Source organism: Schistocerca americana, chromosome 1 (assembly GCF_021461395.2).
Source record: "Schistocerca americana isolate TAMUIC-IGC-003095 chromosome 1, iqSchAmer2.1, whole genome shotgun sequence".
NCBI classification, from domain to species: Eukaryota; Metazoa; Arthropoda; class Insecta; order Orthoptera; family Acrididae; genus Schistocerca; species Schistocerca americana.
This window is the reverse complement of record NC_060119.1, coordinates 163,860,689-163,877,841: the sequence shown is the minus strand read 5'-3', so window position 1 is coordinate 163,877,841 and position 17,153 is coordinate 163,860,689. Positions and strand designations below refer to the sequence as shown.

Below are 17,153 nucleotides of genomic sequence, written 5' to 3'. Positions count from 1 at the left end.
TTGCAAATTAACACAGAAAAAATATAAAAAGAAGGAAGGAATTTGAAATAAATGTCTTCAGACAACATATTGATCTCAAAAACTTCCTTCAATAACAAACGATTTGCAGCTTTTGAAGAAACATCTAGTGGAAAAAAGGATGGAACCAGGGAGTTCATCAAACAGAAAATGTATCATCTGGTATTGAACAGAAGTATCAGTAATACAAATTTGTTATACTACAGGACCATGATTGTACTTGGGATGAACCTCTTCATCTGAAGCAAATCAATGGCCACAAATGTCTTTCTTCAGGGCTCCAAAAATATGGAAATCGGGAGATATTGGGACTATATGGAGGATGTGTAAGAGCGTCCAAGTGAAACTTCTGCAGCATAGTCGAAACAACAGGTATGCCAGCTCCTGGAAAGTCTTTGACTGCAAGGGCCCACTGCTCATTGACTTTCTGGAACATGGTGCCACAATTAACACACAGCAGTATATGGACACTTCGCAAAAATTGAAGTGTGCTGTCAAAGCAAAATGCCCAGGAACGTTGACACATGGCATCATTTTGTGCAGGATACTACCTGCCCACTTGTTACCTAGGTTGATTCTGCTACATCGTAGAAGTTTTGCAGGGAAGCCCTGAAACATATTTCATACAGTTCCCATCTCTTACCATGTGATTTTCATTTTTTAGGAGCCTGGAGAAAGATATGGGTGGTCATCAATTTTCTTCAGATGGAGAAACACACACCTGTGTACAACAACGGTTCTGTAGGCAAGTGCGAACATTATTCCAGGAAGCCCTTGACCATTTTGTCTCATTGCTGGATAAATGTGTTAACAGTTATGGTGATTACTTTCAAAATAATAAACATGTTATGTACTTTTTCCATCTGACTCATTTTCATTTGACTACCTTGGTGCCAATTGCAGCTAAAAAATAGCGATCCCACAGAGAAAAACAGAGAGTAACTGGAACTATTGTAAATAAATCTAGTCATATCAGTATGGTGAAAACCTTTCAAGACCTATTGGCTTTCACTTTATTTCCTGTAGAACATTATCCCTTAGTGTGTAGTTCATTTTCTGTAAGTATACAGATTTTTTATGATGTGCCACTATTAGAGCACGCTATTTAACAACAACTCTTTCATGTTCTGAACAGAAACAATCTTCCATTTCAGGTAGAAATCAGATTACCAATAAGAATTTTTGGTTTGATTGTGGATTTCTTAATGCAACATTAAGAGTGTGAAATTCCATAATGTTAAGATGTTTGGTAAATTTTAGTTTCCTTTATTCTGGAAAAATTGTATAATGAATATGATCATTGATCATCCACACTGCCTGACAAAAAGGTGCAAAACCCACCCTAAGGACTGTGTTCAGTAGCACCAGGTTACAATATGTGCATATTAGGGACTGTAATGCTAGCAATTCATTAGTTACAATCATCAGTGTGTGCCATATGTTTTGACTCTTACGGACAGTAACTTTGCTGTGTTTACAGGTGAACAGTGTGTGCAACATTAATTCTAGGGTACAACCATGTCACACTGATGTGTAATTACTCCTGTTGAACAGATTTAGCTGTTTGAACAGGGTCGCATTGTGAACCTGCAGGAAGCTGGAAGGATATATTGATGAATTGCTGCTCTTGTTGAACACAATGTATCCATGGTGTGGCACTGCTTTCAACAGTAGTTTATGGAACACTGCCACACCTATAGACCAGGTTCTGGATGTCTGTGTAGTATAGACACACATTGTGTGAGTCACAGTGGCCAACCAAATATCACCCAGGGATGAAATCTGGCCACATGTTGCACCTAACTGTGTCGTCAGAGATCACCCGGAACTGTCTGCTTGCAACAGGATTAAGATCATCTGTGCCCTGGACACGTTACCACTGTCACCAGAGCAATGCCCAGCATGGATAAACTCTAGTGCCATGCAAGACTTGACTGGAGGGAGGAATGATGCTCTGTTGTCTTCAGCGATGGGAGCAGGTTCTGTCTGTGAGTGAATGAGGAACATACATGTGTATGACTTGGACATTGTGAACTGCCTACCGGAGCACATTCACACACGACACAGAGGTACCATCCCAGCCTTCATGTTGTGATGAGGCATCAGTTACAACGTACAATTACATTTTGTTTTTCTGCAGGGTAAAGTAACCAATGCCTGCTAGATTGCACAGGCTGTTATTCACATGCTACTGCCATTTCTTTGAAGGAAGGATGGTCTGCTTTTTTTAGCATGCAATGCACAACCACATACAGCTGCTGTGTCACAATGTGCTCTTCGTGGTGTACAACAACTGCCTTGATCATCAAGCTTATAAGATATCTCGTGTCAGTTGAACATGTATGGGATAGGATAATGCGGGAACTTAATAGTTCTCCAGTGCCTGCAGAAACAATTGTCACATTGCAACAAAAGGTGCAAGCTGCTTTGGACAGTGTATCACCTATTGTTGCCTCCAGAGGGGTTACATTGTGTATTGACCCAACTGTTTGAACTCACTTTAGTGTGACATATTTCAATTGGTCTGAATGTATCGTATTTGTTGTTGTCGTCTTCAATTCGAAGACTGGTTTGATGCAGCTCTCCATGCTACTCTATCCTGTGTGAGCCTCATCACCTCCGAATAACTACTGCAACTTACATCCTTCCAAATCTGCTTATTGCATTATCTCTTGGTCTCCCTCTACAATTTTTACCCCACACACTTCTCCCCAGTACCAAGGTAGTGATACTGGAATGTGTCCTTGTCAGCTGATCCCTTCTTCTAGTTAGGTTGTGCCACAAATTTCTTTTGTCGTCAGTTCTATTCAGTACCTCCTTATTAGTTACATGATCTACCCACCTAACCTTCACCATCCTCCTGTAACACCAAATTTCAAAAGTTTGTTTCTCTTTTTGTCTAAACTATTTATCATCCATACAAATGCTTTCAGATAAGATCTAACACAAATCTGTATTCAGTGTTAACAAGTTTGTTTTCTTCAGAAACAATTTCATGCCATTGCCGGTCTACATTTTATATCCTCTCTACTTTGGTCATCATCTGTTATTCTGCTGCCCAAATAACAAAACTTGTCTGCTATTTTAAGTGTCTCGTTTTCTACTCTTAATTGCCTCGGCATTGCCTGATTTAAATCGAGTTTTCATTGTTTTTGTTTATGTTCATTTTATGTCCTCCTCTAAAACACTGTCTATTCTGTTCAACTGCTCTTCCAAGTCCTCTGCTGTCTTTGACAGAATCACAGTCATCAGATACCCTCAATTTTTTATTTCTCCTCCCTGAACTTTAATACCTACTCCAAATATTTCTTTGGTTTCCTTTACTGCTTGCACACTGTAGAGACTGAATAACGTCAGGGATAAGCTACAACTCTGTTTCATTCCATTCTCAACCACTGCTTCCGTTTCATGGTCCTCGGCTATTATAACTGCTGTCTAGCTACTGCACAAGTTGTAAATAGCCTTTTACCCCCTGTATTTACCCCAACTACCTTCAGAACTTCAAAGAGAGTATTCCAGAACTTCAAAGAGAGTATTCCAGTCAACATTGTCAAAAGCTTTCTCTAAGTCCACAAATGCTATAAACATAGGTTTGCCTTTCCTTAACCTACTTTCTAAGGTAAGTTGTGTTCCAACATTTCTCTGGAATCCAAACGGATCTTCCATGAGGTTGGCTTCTACCAGTTTTTCCAGTCTTCTATAAAGGCTTCTACCAGTTTTTCCAGTCTTCTATAAAGAATTCCTGTTAGTGTTTTGCTACCTGTCAGCACCAGCTTTCCTTGGAATCGGAATTATTACATTCTTCTTAAAGTCTGAGGGTATTTTGCCTCTCTAATACGTCATGGAAGAACTTGTCATGGCAGGTTCTCCCAAGGCTGTCAGTTGTTCTGACACAATGTTGTCTACTCCAGGGGCCTTATTTCAACTTATGTCTTTCAGAGCACTGTCAAATTTTTGCAGTATCATATCTCCCATATCATCACCATCTACATCCTCTTCCATTTCTATAATATTGCCTTCAAGTACATCTCCCTCGTATAGACCCTCTATATACTCCTCCCAACTTTCAGCTTTTGCTTCTTTGCTTAGGACTGGTTTTCCATTCAAGCTCTTGATATTCATACGTCTGAGTCTCTTTTCTCGAAAGACCTCTTTAATTTTCTTGCTTGTAGTATCTGTCTTTTTCCTCTTGTTACATGCTTCTGAATTCTTGTATTTACCCTCTAGCCATTTCTGCTTAGCCACTCTGAGCTTCCTGTCAGTCTCATTTTTTAGATATTTGCATTCTTTTTTGCTAGCTTCATTTGCTGCATTTTTATGTTTTCTTCTTTCGTCAATTAAATCCTATACCTCCTGTGTTACTCTAGGATTTCTGTTTGGCCTTGTCTTTTTCCGATTTGGGCCTCTGCTGTCTTCACTATGTTATCTCTCAAAGCTATCCATTTGTCTTCTACTGTATTCCTATCTCCTGTCCTAGTTAACTGTTGCCTAATGCTCCCTCTGAAACTCTTAACAACCTCTGGTTTCTTTCAACCCATCTCCATAATTTCCTACAGTTTCTTTAGCTGTAATCTAACATTCACAACCAATAAATTGTGGTTAGAAGTAACATGTGCACTGGAAACATCTTCCAATTTAAAACTTTGTTCTGAAATCCCTGTCTTACCATTACATAACCAAATGTGAAACCTTCTGGTGTTCGCTTTGATTAAATAATGCTCTGTGCAAAATTCTACCAGGTAGCTTCCTCTTTTCTTCCTTTCCCCAGTCCATATTCACCTACAATTTTTTCCTTCACTTCCCTTTCCTTCTCTCGATTTTCAGTCCTAAATCACAATTAAATTTTTGTCTCCCTTAACTGTCTGAATAATTTCTCTTACCTCATCAAACTTTTTTTTCAATCTCTTCTTCATCTGTGGAGCTAGTTGGCATATAAACTTGTACTACTGTGGTGGGTGTTGGCCTTGTGTATGTCTTGGATACAATAATGTGTCCATTATTCTGTTAATAGTAGCTTACTCACATTACTTATAACTCTGTATGCACGTGCTGTTCCTCCTGCCACCATACTTCTCTAAACACATCAGATGAATTCGCAATTATGAATAATGACTACAATCAGCTGTAGAATGGAATAACGACAATGAAAATTTGTGCCAGACTGGGACTCGAACCCTGATTTCCTGCTTATTGTGAACGGTTGCCTTACCATTGTCATTCCATTCTACGGCTGATGGTAGTCATTATTTGCAATTGCGAATTCATCTGATGGGTTTAGTAATGGCTGTGGTTGCTGCAGTGAATCGTCATCAAAATAACACCGGCTTTGCAGTATCATATTTATCTGCCAGTACCGGGCATGCAACTTTCAAACACAATTGATCAGTATGGGAATATACATAATGGATGAGTGTGTACAGATTGTAGACGTATGGTTGATGACATAAGGAAATTTGGGTCTGGCCATGAGTCGTGCATGGATAGCCAAATGGTAAGGCAACTGCTCACAATAAGTGGGAAACCTGGGTTTGAGTCCCAGTCTGGCACAAATTTTCATTGTCGTCATTCCATTCTACAGCTGATTGTAGTCATCATTCGCAATTGCGAATTCATCTTATGTGTTTAGTAACAGCTGTGGTCGCCGCAGTGCATCGTCATCAGAAAAACACTGGAACTGCAGTATCATATACTTCACTAATTCCCACTATATCTAATTTCAACATATTCATTTCCATTTTTAAATTTTCTAACTTATTTGTGCGATTAATGGATATAACATTCCGCACTCCAATCTGCAGACCAATTTCTTTCTCCTGATTCGACATCCTCCTCAATAGTCCCCACCCGGAGATCCGAATGTGGGACTATTTTACCTCCAGAATATTTTACTGAACAGGATGCAATCTTCATGCCATTGGGAAAAATTACGATTGTAGTTTCACCTGGAATTCAGTTGTTCACAGTACCAGCACAGCAAGATTGTTTTGGTTGATGTTACAAGGCCAGATCAGTCAATCATTCAGACTGTTGCCCCTGCAACAACTGTAAAGGCTGCTGCCCCTGTTCAGAAACCTTACATATACTCCTACTACCTGTCACCTCACTTGTCAGTAAAATGACCTCCTTCTTGAGGGTGTTGCATTTCTTTTTACTGACAGTGTACAGTCATATTTCTATTTTTCTAAATAATATTAGTGGAGTACTTTCATGTGATTTAATTGCAGTACTTATGCGTAAATTAATTTCTTACTATTAAGACTTAAGCATCAGTGCTATGCAGCGTTACATACAAAATATCATCATGCAATAAAATTACTAAATCTGTGAAGTAAACATTTTTAGTGGTTCACTAGTTCACGAGCCATTCCTTGATGAAGACTCTCATTGTTTGAAAACATTGTACGTAGATATTTAAAACAATTTTAATGTATCATTTATTTTCAGTCTGTGTTGCACTTTTTTATTTTAAATATCAGTACAGTTGCTGTCCTCTCATGAAGAATATGTTTGTTATCGTACGAGTGAGAAACCCTGCTCTTTGTGATGAATAATATGTGCTTGCATTATTCTGTGCCTGTGTATAATAGAAAGTTGTCAATTTTGAATTAATTTATTAATTTGTTCAACAGGATCGTGATGGTCTCATTGAAGTAATGCTGGATTTTGTCGAGGCTATGAATCCAGACATTAGGTTCAAACGGCAGTTCTCTGTACTGAAGGACAGAGATCTGACTGGAGAACTGAAAGACATTTGGCTGGCAGTACATATGATGAGAGAGCGGGAGAGAATGGAAGGTGTGAAAGGACGTGATGTTGTAGGACCTGAGGGTGAATGGTTGCAGGTTGCATACGAGACAGAAGTGACATTAACTGAAGATAACCCAGGTGCAACCACAGAACCAGCTGTACATTCTCGAGAGAATCCCACAAGAGATACTCTTGCAGCTGAACAAGTTTCCAACGAAGAATGGTTGTATGTTTCTCGTGAAACTGAATGTGCAGGTGGAAGACATTTGGAGGCTGCATCATCAACATATGGGAGCAAGTCTAGACACAGAGATGCTGACAAAAATATTAGTAACTCTCCACCACCCAAAGTAAAACAAATAGAGAATTGTCATACTGGAATGAATGAAAAATTGACTGACTGTTTCTCAGGTGTTGATGCCACACGGCAGGTGCCCAACAGTTCAAGAACTACTGTGTGTAACTCATCCGAATCTCAGGGCTCGCACCATACATCGAATGTTGTTCCTCATAATACACATCAGGGCTTAAGCAATAAGAAATCTGAGTTTGAAGCGTCAGCGGCTAATGCTCACAGTTACAAACCTAATGAATCTCCAGCAAATGTAATTCACCTTGATCATGATTATAATTTAGTTAAGCCTTTTAAAGTGGAAGATCGTAATGAGAAAAGATCTTGTAAGAATGGGCAGAAGCGTGATCATCTGGTGCATGAAAAAAAGAAAAGTTCAACAGAGAAGGTGCCACAATCTGAGCGTGGTGATTCAGATAAACATAAAATATGTGCAAAAACTGCAGATGGAAGTGCTAGTCACCATACACAGTCAGATACTACTGAGAAGTTGTGTTCAGGGAACCCCACAGACTGTAGTTCTGTTATTAAATCTAAAATTTCAAAACATGAATCACCTACAAACACAGAAAGAAATGAACATTCAAAAGAGAATTTGTGTACGGGTACAGTGACTGTTTCAGTTCCATAGTTGAAATTAAGACAGGAAGTTTCATAGTTGGCAGTATGATACAATTGCCTTTTTTTAATCAGTATTTGTGCTTTAGAAGAATATCACCAGACAAATATGAAACCTACGTGTTGTTAGAGCTGTGCTTTTTGTAATTATGTATATAAAATTTTAAATTTATATGTATTTGGTTTTGAAATAATGTTTACAGGTGGGTGGTAACATGTTTATAAGCTTTCTAATTAGTCAAAGTGCTGATCTACACCTGTTGTTGGTATTTCAGTGTCTATGACAGCATTTATTCATTAATACTACTCAGAAGATAAAATAGGAATAATCCATGCTGAATCCTACCTTCCAATTTTAATGACAATTAAGTTCATGTTAGTGGAAAAGTAGATCATCTAGCAGTTAGTGTGTCAACATTATTTACACCACCACATTCACAATACCAGCAGATGAAGGTATGATATTGTAGCTGTTACTAGCTCTTAAGTGTAATGTTGCACTGTCATTTGTATGTTCACTTATAAATTTCATCAAGGAGGAATTATATTATCACATGTGCTTGGTTCCGATATAAATGATGAACTTTGTCATCAAATGTGTGATAAATCACTCTGATGGCAGGTTACGTAGAACAGGTTTGTGCAGCAACATGATTTGTATTCTGTGAACAGAAACCTGATACTGACAGTGAATTGTGCTTGTTTCATAGAGAATTGTTAATACAGGCTGCATTAGAGGGAAGACTGTGTAACTGTTTGTTTCTTGACTTAAGCTTAGCTGGAGACATTTTGTTGCTACAGTGGTAATAAAAATTCAGTTATGTTATTCATTCTGGTAATACAGAAGACAGTCCCATTTTTGGGAAAAGATGGCCATCTTGACTCTCACAAATTAATTTTTGCTGTCATTAAGGGAGATTTTATTAACTTGAACAGAGCATAGGATGAATGGCTATTATTCAAGATGTTATATTATTTGAGCATTTTTGTTGTGTTTCCAGGGCTTTAAAATTGATCAGTAGTTGGTTTTCATGAAAATAGGTAATGGTGCTTCATATTTGTGGCTGTTGTAAGATTAGGCGTTGATGCCCCATTGATGTGTGATAATTGAGGATTGAGAAATTTGAGGGGCAAGGGTGAATTGATCTCGGTACACCGATTACATGAAAAGAAATTGTTTATGATGTACTCCAGTTGGTCATGTGATCTGAAACTGATGATTATAATTTGTCTGATATTGAAAAAAACTAATATTGTTACTTTAGATGATAACATGTTGACTAATGGGAATATAAAATCTTTGAGCCACAGATACTGTCCGAACACCAGTCCACTTTATTCTCTCTTTGGTAAGATATAGCATGAAGATTCCCTCTCTAACAGTAGGTAAAATATATAACTTGATAACCATAGTCTAAAACTTGTGGGTGCTTCTTGTCATGACGCATCAGATGTGGCATAATGCTATGGCATATTCTCTCACATGTAAACACTGTATTCCTATTTGGAAAGTTTAGATATTTGTGTGCAGTTAAAATAGATGTTAGTGTCACAATACATTCAGGTTTCTGAAACACTGAGAAGTAATAGAGGTGTGAATCTTTTTACCCACTGTGAGGTGTACATACACTATGTGGGCAGACTGTGACAAGTTAAAACGAGAGGAATATAGAGTAGCTACATTAAGTTGGAAGCTGAAGTGAGACCATGATGTGGTTGAGTGCTTCAGTTGGTAAGAGCACTACTTGTGATACACACACATCAGGGTTAAGATTTATGTAGGATGCTGTTTTTAACTGCTCACATTCTGTATGTGGCTTAGCAGTTTGGATGTTAAGGGTATTACTTAGATTTCCTGTATGTTGAAATTGATGGCTATGCAGAGATTTCACCATGTTTAGTTTATGAAGAAAGTAAAATCGAAGATGTGCTTGGATGTACCTTAGCATGTGTAAGAGAGGTACACAACTGCTCATTGAGAGTTGTTTGACTGTCTCTGGCATCTCTGAGTCTTTAATGTAGCGTACTGAAATAAAGTTAGTATTAACTTGATTTTTCATCACAGGATTAATATGCATAAAAACTACAGTTTTATGCAGAGTTCAAAATATTTTAATGTTGTGTTCTGCATTATGTTACAGAGTTTGTAAAAGCATTGTAGGATGTGAGGGTCCTGTTTCCACAAATATTTGGCAAAAGCTGAAGCTGTGCTGAACTAAGTAATCCAGAGACGTACTTTTTATAGGATGTGCTTTTTAAATTGCCACACATAAGTGAGCCTTACAAAACAATTCAGTGCATCAGCTTATCACTGGCTACTCTCCATTTCCCCCAAACTCCTTAGGGGGTCTTCCTTTATTGGCCTGGGGCTGTCAACTGCAGGAGAGTCTGTGGTGAACTCACTCCACTATATCCATTTTTCTCAAGCTGCTGGATGTGGAAATGGGCAGTCTGTGGCAAACTGAAGCTTTTTGTAGGTATGTGAAGTTCATTAGGGTGACCCAATTGGAAGAGTCTTGTGCAGGTTCAAGATTAATTTGAATACACAGTTGTAACTTGTCATATATGGCCTATTCAAAATTTCCACTACCAAGAGTAAAATAATTCCATCAGCCTTAATTTCATCATTAAAGGTATACAGGCACAGTTGTTTTTTCCTAAATTCTTGGAAGTGTACAAAGTAATAACATGTTTAGTTGCCACCATTAGCAATTCATTACTGTGTATGTGTTTTGATTGCACCCAGCTAAATTTAAATCTTATGTAGATTGTTATTTCATACATTCTTAATTACTGGAGAGAGTGGCAAATTAGTGCAGACTTATGATCCCAGGCAATTGTTAAACTGAGTTAAGAGTAAATGTCACAAGAAAATGTTAGGAACTGAAATAGTATTACTATCCAGTTGAAACCAATGGAAAACTTCAGGTGCCTCAGTCAATACTAGTACTGAGCTGTGTACAATTACAATCTTTACAGAGATGACATGAGTGAAATAGTGTATCTGTGCTGACTGTTCTCAACTACTAGTCCTCCCCTATACCCTCCCCTTATACCAGCACACCTCACAAGCACATGTATTTGGCATTTCAGGTTATTGTCAAAGGAAGTCTTAGAATCTGAGTGTTAGATGAATTGCTTTTAGAACACTTTTGTTCAGTAATTGGGGCAATTATTTTTTATGAGACATCTTCGTGTGAAGAGGGATGATTATGTTATGGGAATTTGTTCAGTTTCTGCATCCAATATAGTCCTTGAATTGATAAGAACTATTATTGTTGAACTGTTTTATTAACATTTATGGAAAGATTTTGTTGTTACTATATTGCTTAATATTTGTATGGTAGATTATGAATTTGTCCTGTTGCTACTGTGTCTGTTTGTGTGTGTGTGTTTTCTTTTAATAACTCATATTTTTGGTTCCCTTCAAAATATCCGTTATTTTTTTATGATGGTTGCTCTTACCTCCTCCTCCCCCCCCCCCCCCCCCCCAACTGCCACCATAAACACCTTCAAAGTGTATCCTCCTCGTAATTTACTAAGAAGCTAATGTATTATAGTAATTGACCACATAGTGTGGTTCATATTAAGAGCAAACTTTTTTTTGCCCTCTTATTTCACAGCATCCAAGAGTATGAACATCATTATTATTTGTAATAATAATTTTGAGTTCTTTAAACGTTACTGCTGTTAGATGTTGCTTACACTCTACATTTCCATTCTCATTGCATCCTTCTTCCAAATATCAACATTGCTAATACTAAAAATAAATCTTATTGTGCCTACGAAATGATATAATGATATCCTGTTACATCCCACATTAGCCCTGCTGCCATTTACAAGTTCTGAGTATGCCAATACATGTTCAGTCACTATCCAGTTTTGTAACAAGCATATATACTTTGTGCTGATGCTCATCATGCTGCACCTACAATAAGGAAGAAAACATTCTCTGTTTTGCCTGCCCCTTCACTCACTATTCTCATTTATCATTTAAAGCTTATCGGTTTTCATCTGTGATCTTGGACATGACTCCCCCTCCCACAATGGAAAGATATCATCTGCAGCCAGATCACCTCTACTTTTAATGATTTTTTTATTTATTTTAAATTTTGTATACTAGGTTTTAGTATTTCCCTTCTGTTTCATCCTTTCTTTTAGGATTGGGACTAGTCACAATGGATTTATCAGTATAGTAGTGTTGTTTATAGTAATGAAAATTTTGCTCTTCAGCAAAAAGTTCTGAAATCAACTCTCCTTCAGATACTGATGAGTGTATGTTCAAGTCATTTTTGTATCATTCATTTCCAATATCTTATGAGAGAAGAGGTTTGTATTATTTACAGATAGAGCCATTTCTCACGTATTGTGGGACAGTAACCCACTGTGAAGAAGAATAAGAAATTACTGAAAGACTACATTAAATAGAAGTAACAGTAGATTTCTGTTGGATTTCATTTCTTTGTTCCCTTGAATGAGTAGTTAGTAGTTTTATAAGTAGATAAATGAGTGTGTATAGTGTTAACTTTCTGGATTTTCTGAACAACCCCCACTGCACGATATGTTGAAGTGATTCAGGTGTGTCACTTTGTTTGATTCCACAGTATTGAATATCTCCAATATGTTATCAGTTGGCTGACTTGTGTTCAAGGAGTATAACTAGGTTTGCACATTCACACTGTCGTCAATCTGTGAGTTTTCTCCATAGTGGAGAGTTCTTATGTTACATTAAATATGTTGTGGCGTAACAAGACAGCCATGCCACTCGGAAGTAGCCGAAAGGCACGCGTTAAACTCACACAGGCTAGAGATAGGTCTGAAACAGGATACATAATGAATGCTATAAAGAAAAGTACGTAGCTGCTGGAATACTTAACTTTAATCCATCCTTGTTGTACATCGCTATTGACGATACAAGTGAGGCTCTATAGATACTAATGGCGCCTTGCTAGGTCGTAGCCATTGACTTAGCTGAAGGCTATTCTAACTATCTGCTCTGCAAATGAGCGAGGCCTCGTCAGTGTGCATCACTAGCTAGGTCGTCCGTACAACTGGGGCGAGTGCTAGTAAGTCTCTCGAGACCTGCCGTGTGGTGACGCTTGGTCTGCGATCACTGACAGTGGCGACACGCGGGTCCGACATGTACTAATGGACCGCGGCCGATTTAAAGCTACCACCTAGCAAGTGTGGTGTCTGGCGGTGACGCCACAAAATATATGTCAATAACCATAATGTGTTGTGGTGATTACACTTGTAGACAGCAGTTTCAGTCCTCTGATCATCTTACCTTCTCTTTTGAAGTCAAACAGTGTCTAGACCTAAATTCGATGTGAATACTGTTCATCTTAATGTAACCAGTTTTTCTTCAGGAGCTTATTATTTGACTTATTCATCAGTTGATATGTTTGGAGCCAGAAAAGCATGAATATTTTTACTTTGCACTAGCAAAAACTGTTGTATGCTGTGAAGTTTTATTTACCTATGTGTTAAGCATTGAAGTGGCTTTTTAGGAAGCAGCCCTATTTACTGTATCCCATGTAGGGGGAATCTGAATGGAGCCATTTCTTCCTGTAAGGTCCTAAAGGCAATGTGTATGCCCAATTTGTATTGATGTATAATGAGCAGAGGTGTAACAAATGGTGACAATAACAGAACATACATCGGAACTATTCGAGTTGACATCTCATTTTTTAACATAATACATAAAGAATCTAGTAATGCTGGACATTTAATAAAGTGTGAAACAATAGGTAGAGATTAACTTATTGTAATATCTGTGTCTTGTAATATCTGTGTGCAGCCTGTGTGATATGTTTAAAGGGCATCATTTTCTGCTTATGGCTGTAAAAGTTTTTATTATGGTATTACTGTTTCAGCATTATGGCATTGTCATGTATCCATAAAGTGTGAAATGATGTCTTTTAAATAGGTAGAAAGCTAGTAGACGCATGCTATTGTAGAATAAATTAAAAATATTTTTCCTCTCGTCATTAATATAGTTATTCCTCTCCTGAAAGATTTGTTTATGCACCCACACAGTACTTTATACTTTCATTTTCAAATCTTGTTGTTCATCATTTCCAGTTCGTAATTTCAAATCTTTATCCAGCTCAATAACAGTTTCATTTGAAATGTGATACAATGTGACAATTTAGACATCTTTCCACATTGGTTATAAGTTTGGATTGTTTTACAGCTGAGTGATATGTAAAATATCTAAGTGAATGGGATCTTTGTTTATTGCATTGTATCATACCCTGGAAAATAAACATAAATAAGTTACTTTTTAAATTAGAGATAAGTCTCCAAAATGTTTACTTGACACAACTAGATGTTAATGTTTGTTAAAATCTTAAATGTTTGAAGTGTCTTAAAGTCACAAGAGTTTAGAAGTGTGTTTAGACAATGTGAAATTGCTGGAGGAATATTTTGCAGTTCTCATTTGAGTTTGAGGAATAATTTTCTGATAGGTACAAAAAAATTGCCTTTTTAAACTTCTCTTACTCAATTACGACAGCATAAAACATGATTTTTGTTGCTGATTGGGAATTTAAACACTTTTGTGGATTCTGGGAAGCTCTTGTATGATTACTTAAGATAGCTTTTCATCATCTCATTAATTGAGTGTTAATATGTTTGGATTCATCAACATTAAAATAACAAAGAGATTTTGAATGGCAGTGTGCTTGATACAGTTTGATCAGCTTCAGAGATTTATGCTAGTTGTGCAAATTAGTGGAAACTGTTTGCAAAAAAACATTATTTCCACAACTTAAATGATGTCATTTTGAATTTTTGTGAAGCCAGTCCCACCAACAAAAGGCAATTATAACACAATACTGGCCAATCTAAAAGCTAATATATAGTTCAAGATAATTGTTTTCATATTAGCTGATCACCTGCAGTCATTATTAGAGTAAGTTGTAGTATTAAGTTATACATCTTAGAATTGCTGAATGTGTTAGCCTTCTTATAAATGGACATAGTCTTGTGAATGTTAAATAGCTTTGAAGGAGTAATGTAGCACTCAGTAGATCTGTCTCGCTGTTACCGTATTAGAATTTTCTGTGCAGAAATGATGATGATGCCATTTGATATACTCTGATCTCAGTGTGAAGTAACAACTTGTATATTTACTTTACTAGCTATGAGTAAGTTCAGTGAACAAAACAGGCCTTATGTTAGTTTCGACTGTTTTGCTTTCCTAAGGGGGAGCTAGGTACTTGCCAGATAAACAGTTATTGACTTTAAGAACATTTGAAAGTTTCTATAAGATGATGTATAATGTTTCAGTGAAAATGTGACACGTGTTTACGTTGAAGATATAGTAATTGGATTTCTCATGGTTTTTTATGACCTTCGTACGAATTTTTGCGTTGTAATAATTTTACTTGACATGTGTTGTTGTAACAGAGTTCTATAAACCAACAACTGTGCTATAACTATTGGATTTTTTAAAAAAAATATGTATATAATACTCAGTATTTGTAAGTTCTATATTTTTGAATTTTTTTCATGTTAGACTAGTATGCTGTATTGCATTGGAGTTGCAATGTGATTGGGCAATAACGTCCTGTGCTTGTTTCGGAAACATAATTCGTTGCATGCACTGCAGAATTTTTTTAAGGCTAGTGATCCACAGTGACATGGTAGATGCAAATTTACAATTTGTAATGATCTCACAAATTCATATGATTTGGTGAATAAAAATATTAAACTTTTGTATTAATTAAATTGAGTAGTAAAACTCCTTCCTATTTATGTACTGTAGAACATGTGATATTATTGTAATCATTTTGCTTTGCATATGTCGTGTTATTTTTAATGAGATCGTTGTTTTATTTTTGTTGAAAAATAATTGAACGTGCAATATGTTAGACTAGTGTTGATATTGCTTTTCTTAAACCATTTGTTGAAACATTAACAGTTTACACTTAATTTTCTTTGTTTTATAAGAAACAAATCTTTTATTGTTCACATCTGATAAGGCGCTATGTGAAAGATTTAATAGTGCTTACATGTTAAACTGATGTTCCATCCCATTAGTGCCTAGCTTGGGAGATCTCTTAGGTGATTGACATCAAATCATAAGATTTTTATCACCTCCTTCATTTGTCAGCTTAAGTGGGATTCCATTGTGCTGTACATTTTGTGTCCTTAACATTTGCTGGCTTGCCTTTGTGTAACATCAATACTGCCATAATGATTTAAAATAAGACTCTTGCTCAAACTAATTGTGAGAGTCACTTTTTTTTGTAGGTACCAATATATGTTGACTGGAAATTAACAAATTGCAGGGGTGGTCCACAGATTTCTGGCAACTGTCTCTTCAGCTACACTACATCCATTGTTTCAAATTAATATAGTTCAAAGGTCTTCAGGTTTCAGTTGTGTATTGTACTGAACATTTGAGAGAATATCTGTATTATTTAATTTATTTTGCAGTATTCCACCTTTCTAACATAGCATTATTTTCTTGTGCCTTTGCCAACTATTGTATTTGCACTTACTTTCTCAGTTGCTCATTTTTCTATAACTAATTGTCTTATGGTAATTCATGCAGCTTCTGACTGTTCAGATTTTTAGATCACTCTGTCATTCCTAACTTGTTCTGTTTAAAATGTCATGTTTGACCTGAAGTTCTGAGTGACTATCCAACTATTCTCTTTTGTCATTGTAAAGGCACTTTCCTCCAATGCTTTTTCTCTTTTTAAACAGTCAAATCCACCTCAGGATTTAAAGATCATGAATTTATAAGCAGCTTTTTATTTGTTGGTCTACTGTCTGGTATGAAAACTTCATTCTGTGATATCTCTTGAAATGTGTTTCTGTATTTACCTTTTCATAGTTTTTTGTCATTCGATTTTTATCTTGCTCAACATTGTAGTCACATAAACACACACACACACACACACACACACACACACACACACACAGTTTTGTATTTTTTTTCCCCTTGTTCATAACCAATAGCTCTTAAGAAAGAAAATTCATTTTCTACTCTTTTGTTCTCTGTAGGTGAATTGTATTTATTAGCTGCTTAACCCATTTTTGTCTCATGGAAAGCTTATATTCAAAATTGAAATAAATGCAGTAAACCCTTTTAATTTTCTTAAACTGTGTACTAGTTCTTTTTCTACATCCCCAAAAAAATGAAAAGCAGCAGTAACATGATATTTCATACTGTAATGGAAGATGTATATACATGGTGGTGAGCCCAAAAAACAAACACAATTTGGAAAATTGGTGCCAGTGTGTTTCTGTGTTCACTTCAGTTTTACCTTTACCAACTTTTTATTCGTAATTGTGTGTGTTATTGGTGCCCATTAGCTTCTTTTGCACACTTCATTGGTACAAATTTGCCTGGGCATGTTGGGAGGGCAATGTGTGAACATGGTGCTATCTTCATTCAGGAAGT

General features: G+C 36.6%; 1 protein-coding gene across 3 annotated transcripts in view; it reads left to right on the top strand.

Annotated features, from left to right (window-relative positions):
• The window catches only part of LOC124551846, a 42,461-nt gene extending 33,900 nt beyond the window's left edge, over positions 1–8,561 (top strand). For all 3 annotated transcript variants that reach the window (XM_047126473.1, XM_047126472.1, XM_047126474.1), the window contains exon 4: positions 6,648–8,561. In XM_047126473.1, coding sequence (XP_046982429.1) covers positions 6,648–7,748 — 1,101 coding nt within the window. In that variant the 3' untranslated portion in view covers positions 7,749–8,561. The remainder of the gene's footprint in view (positions 1–6,647) is intronic.
• Positions 8,562–17,153: the final 8,592 nt, after the last annotated feature.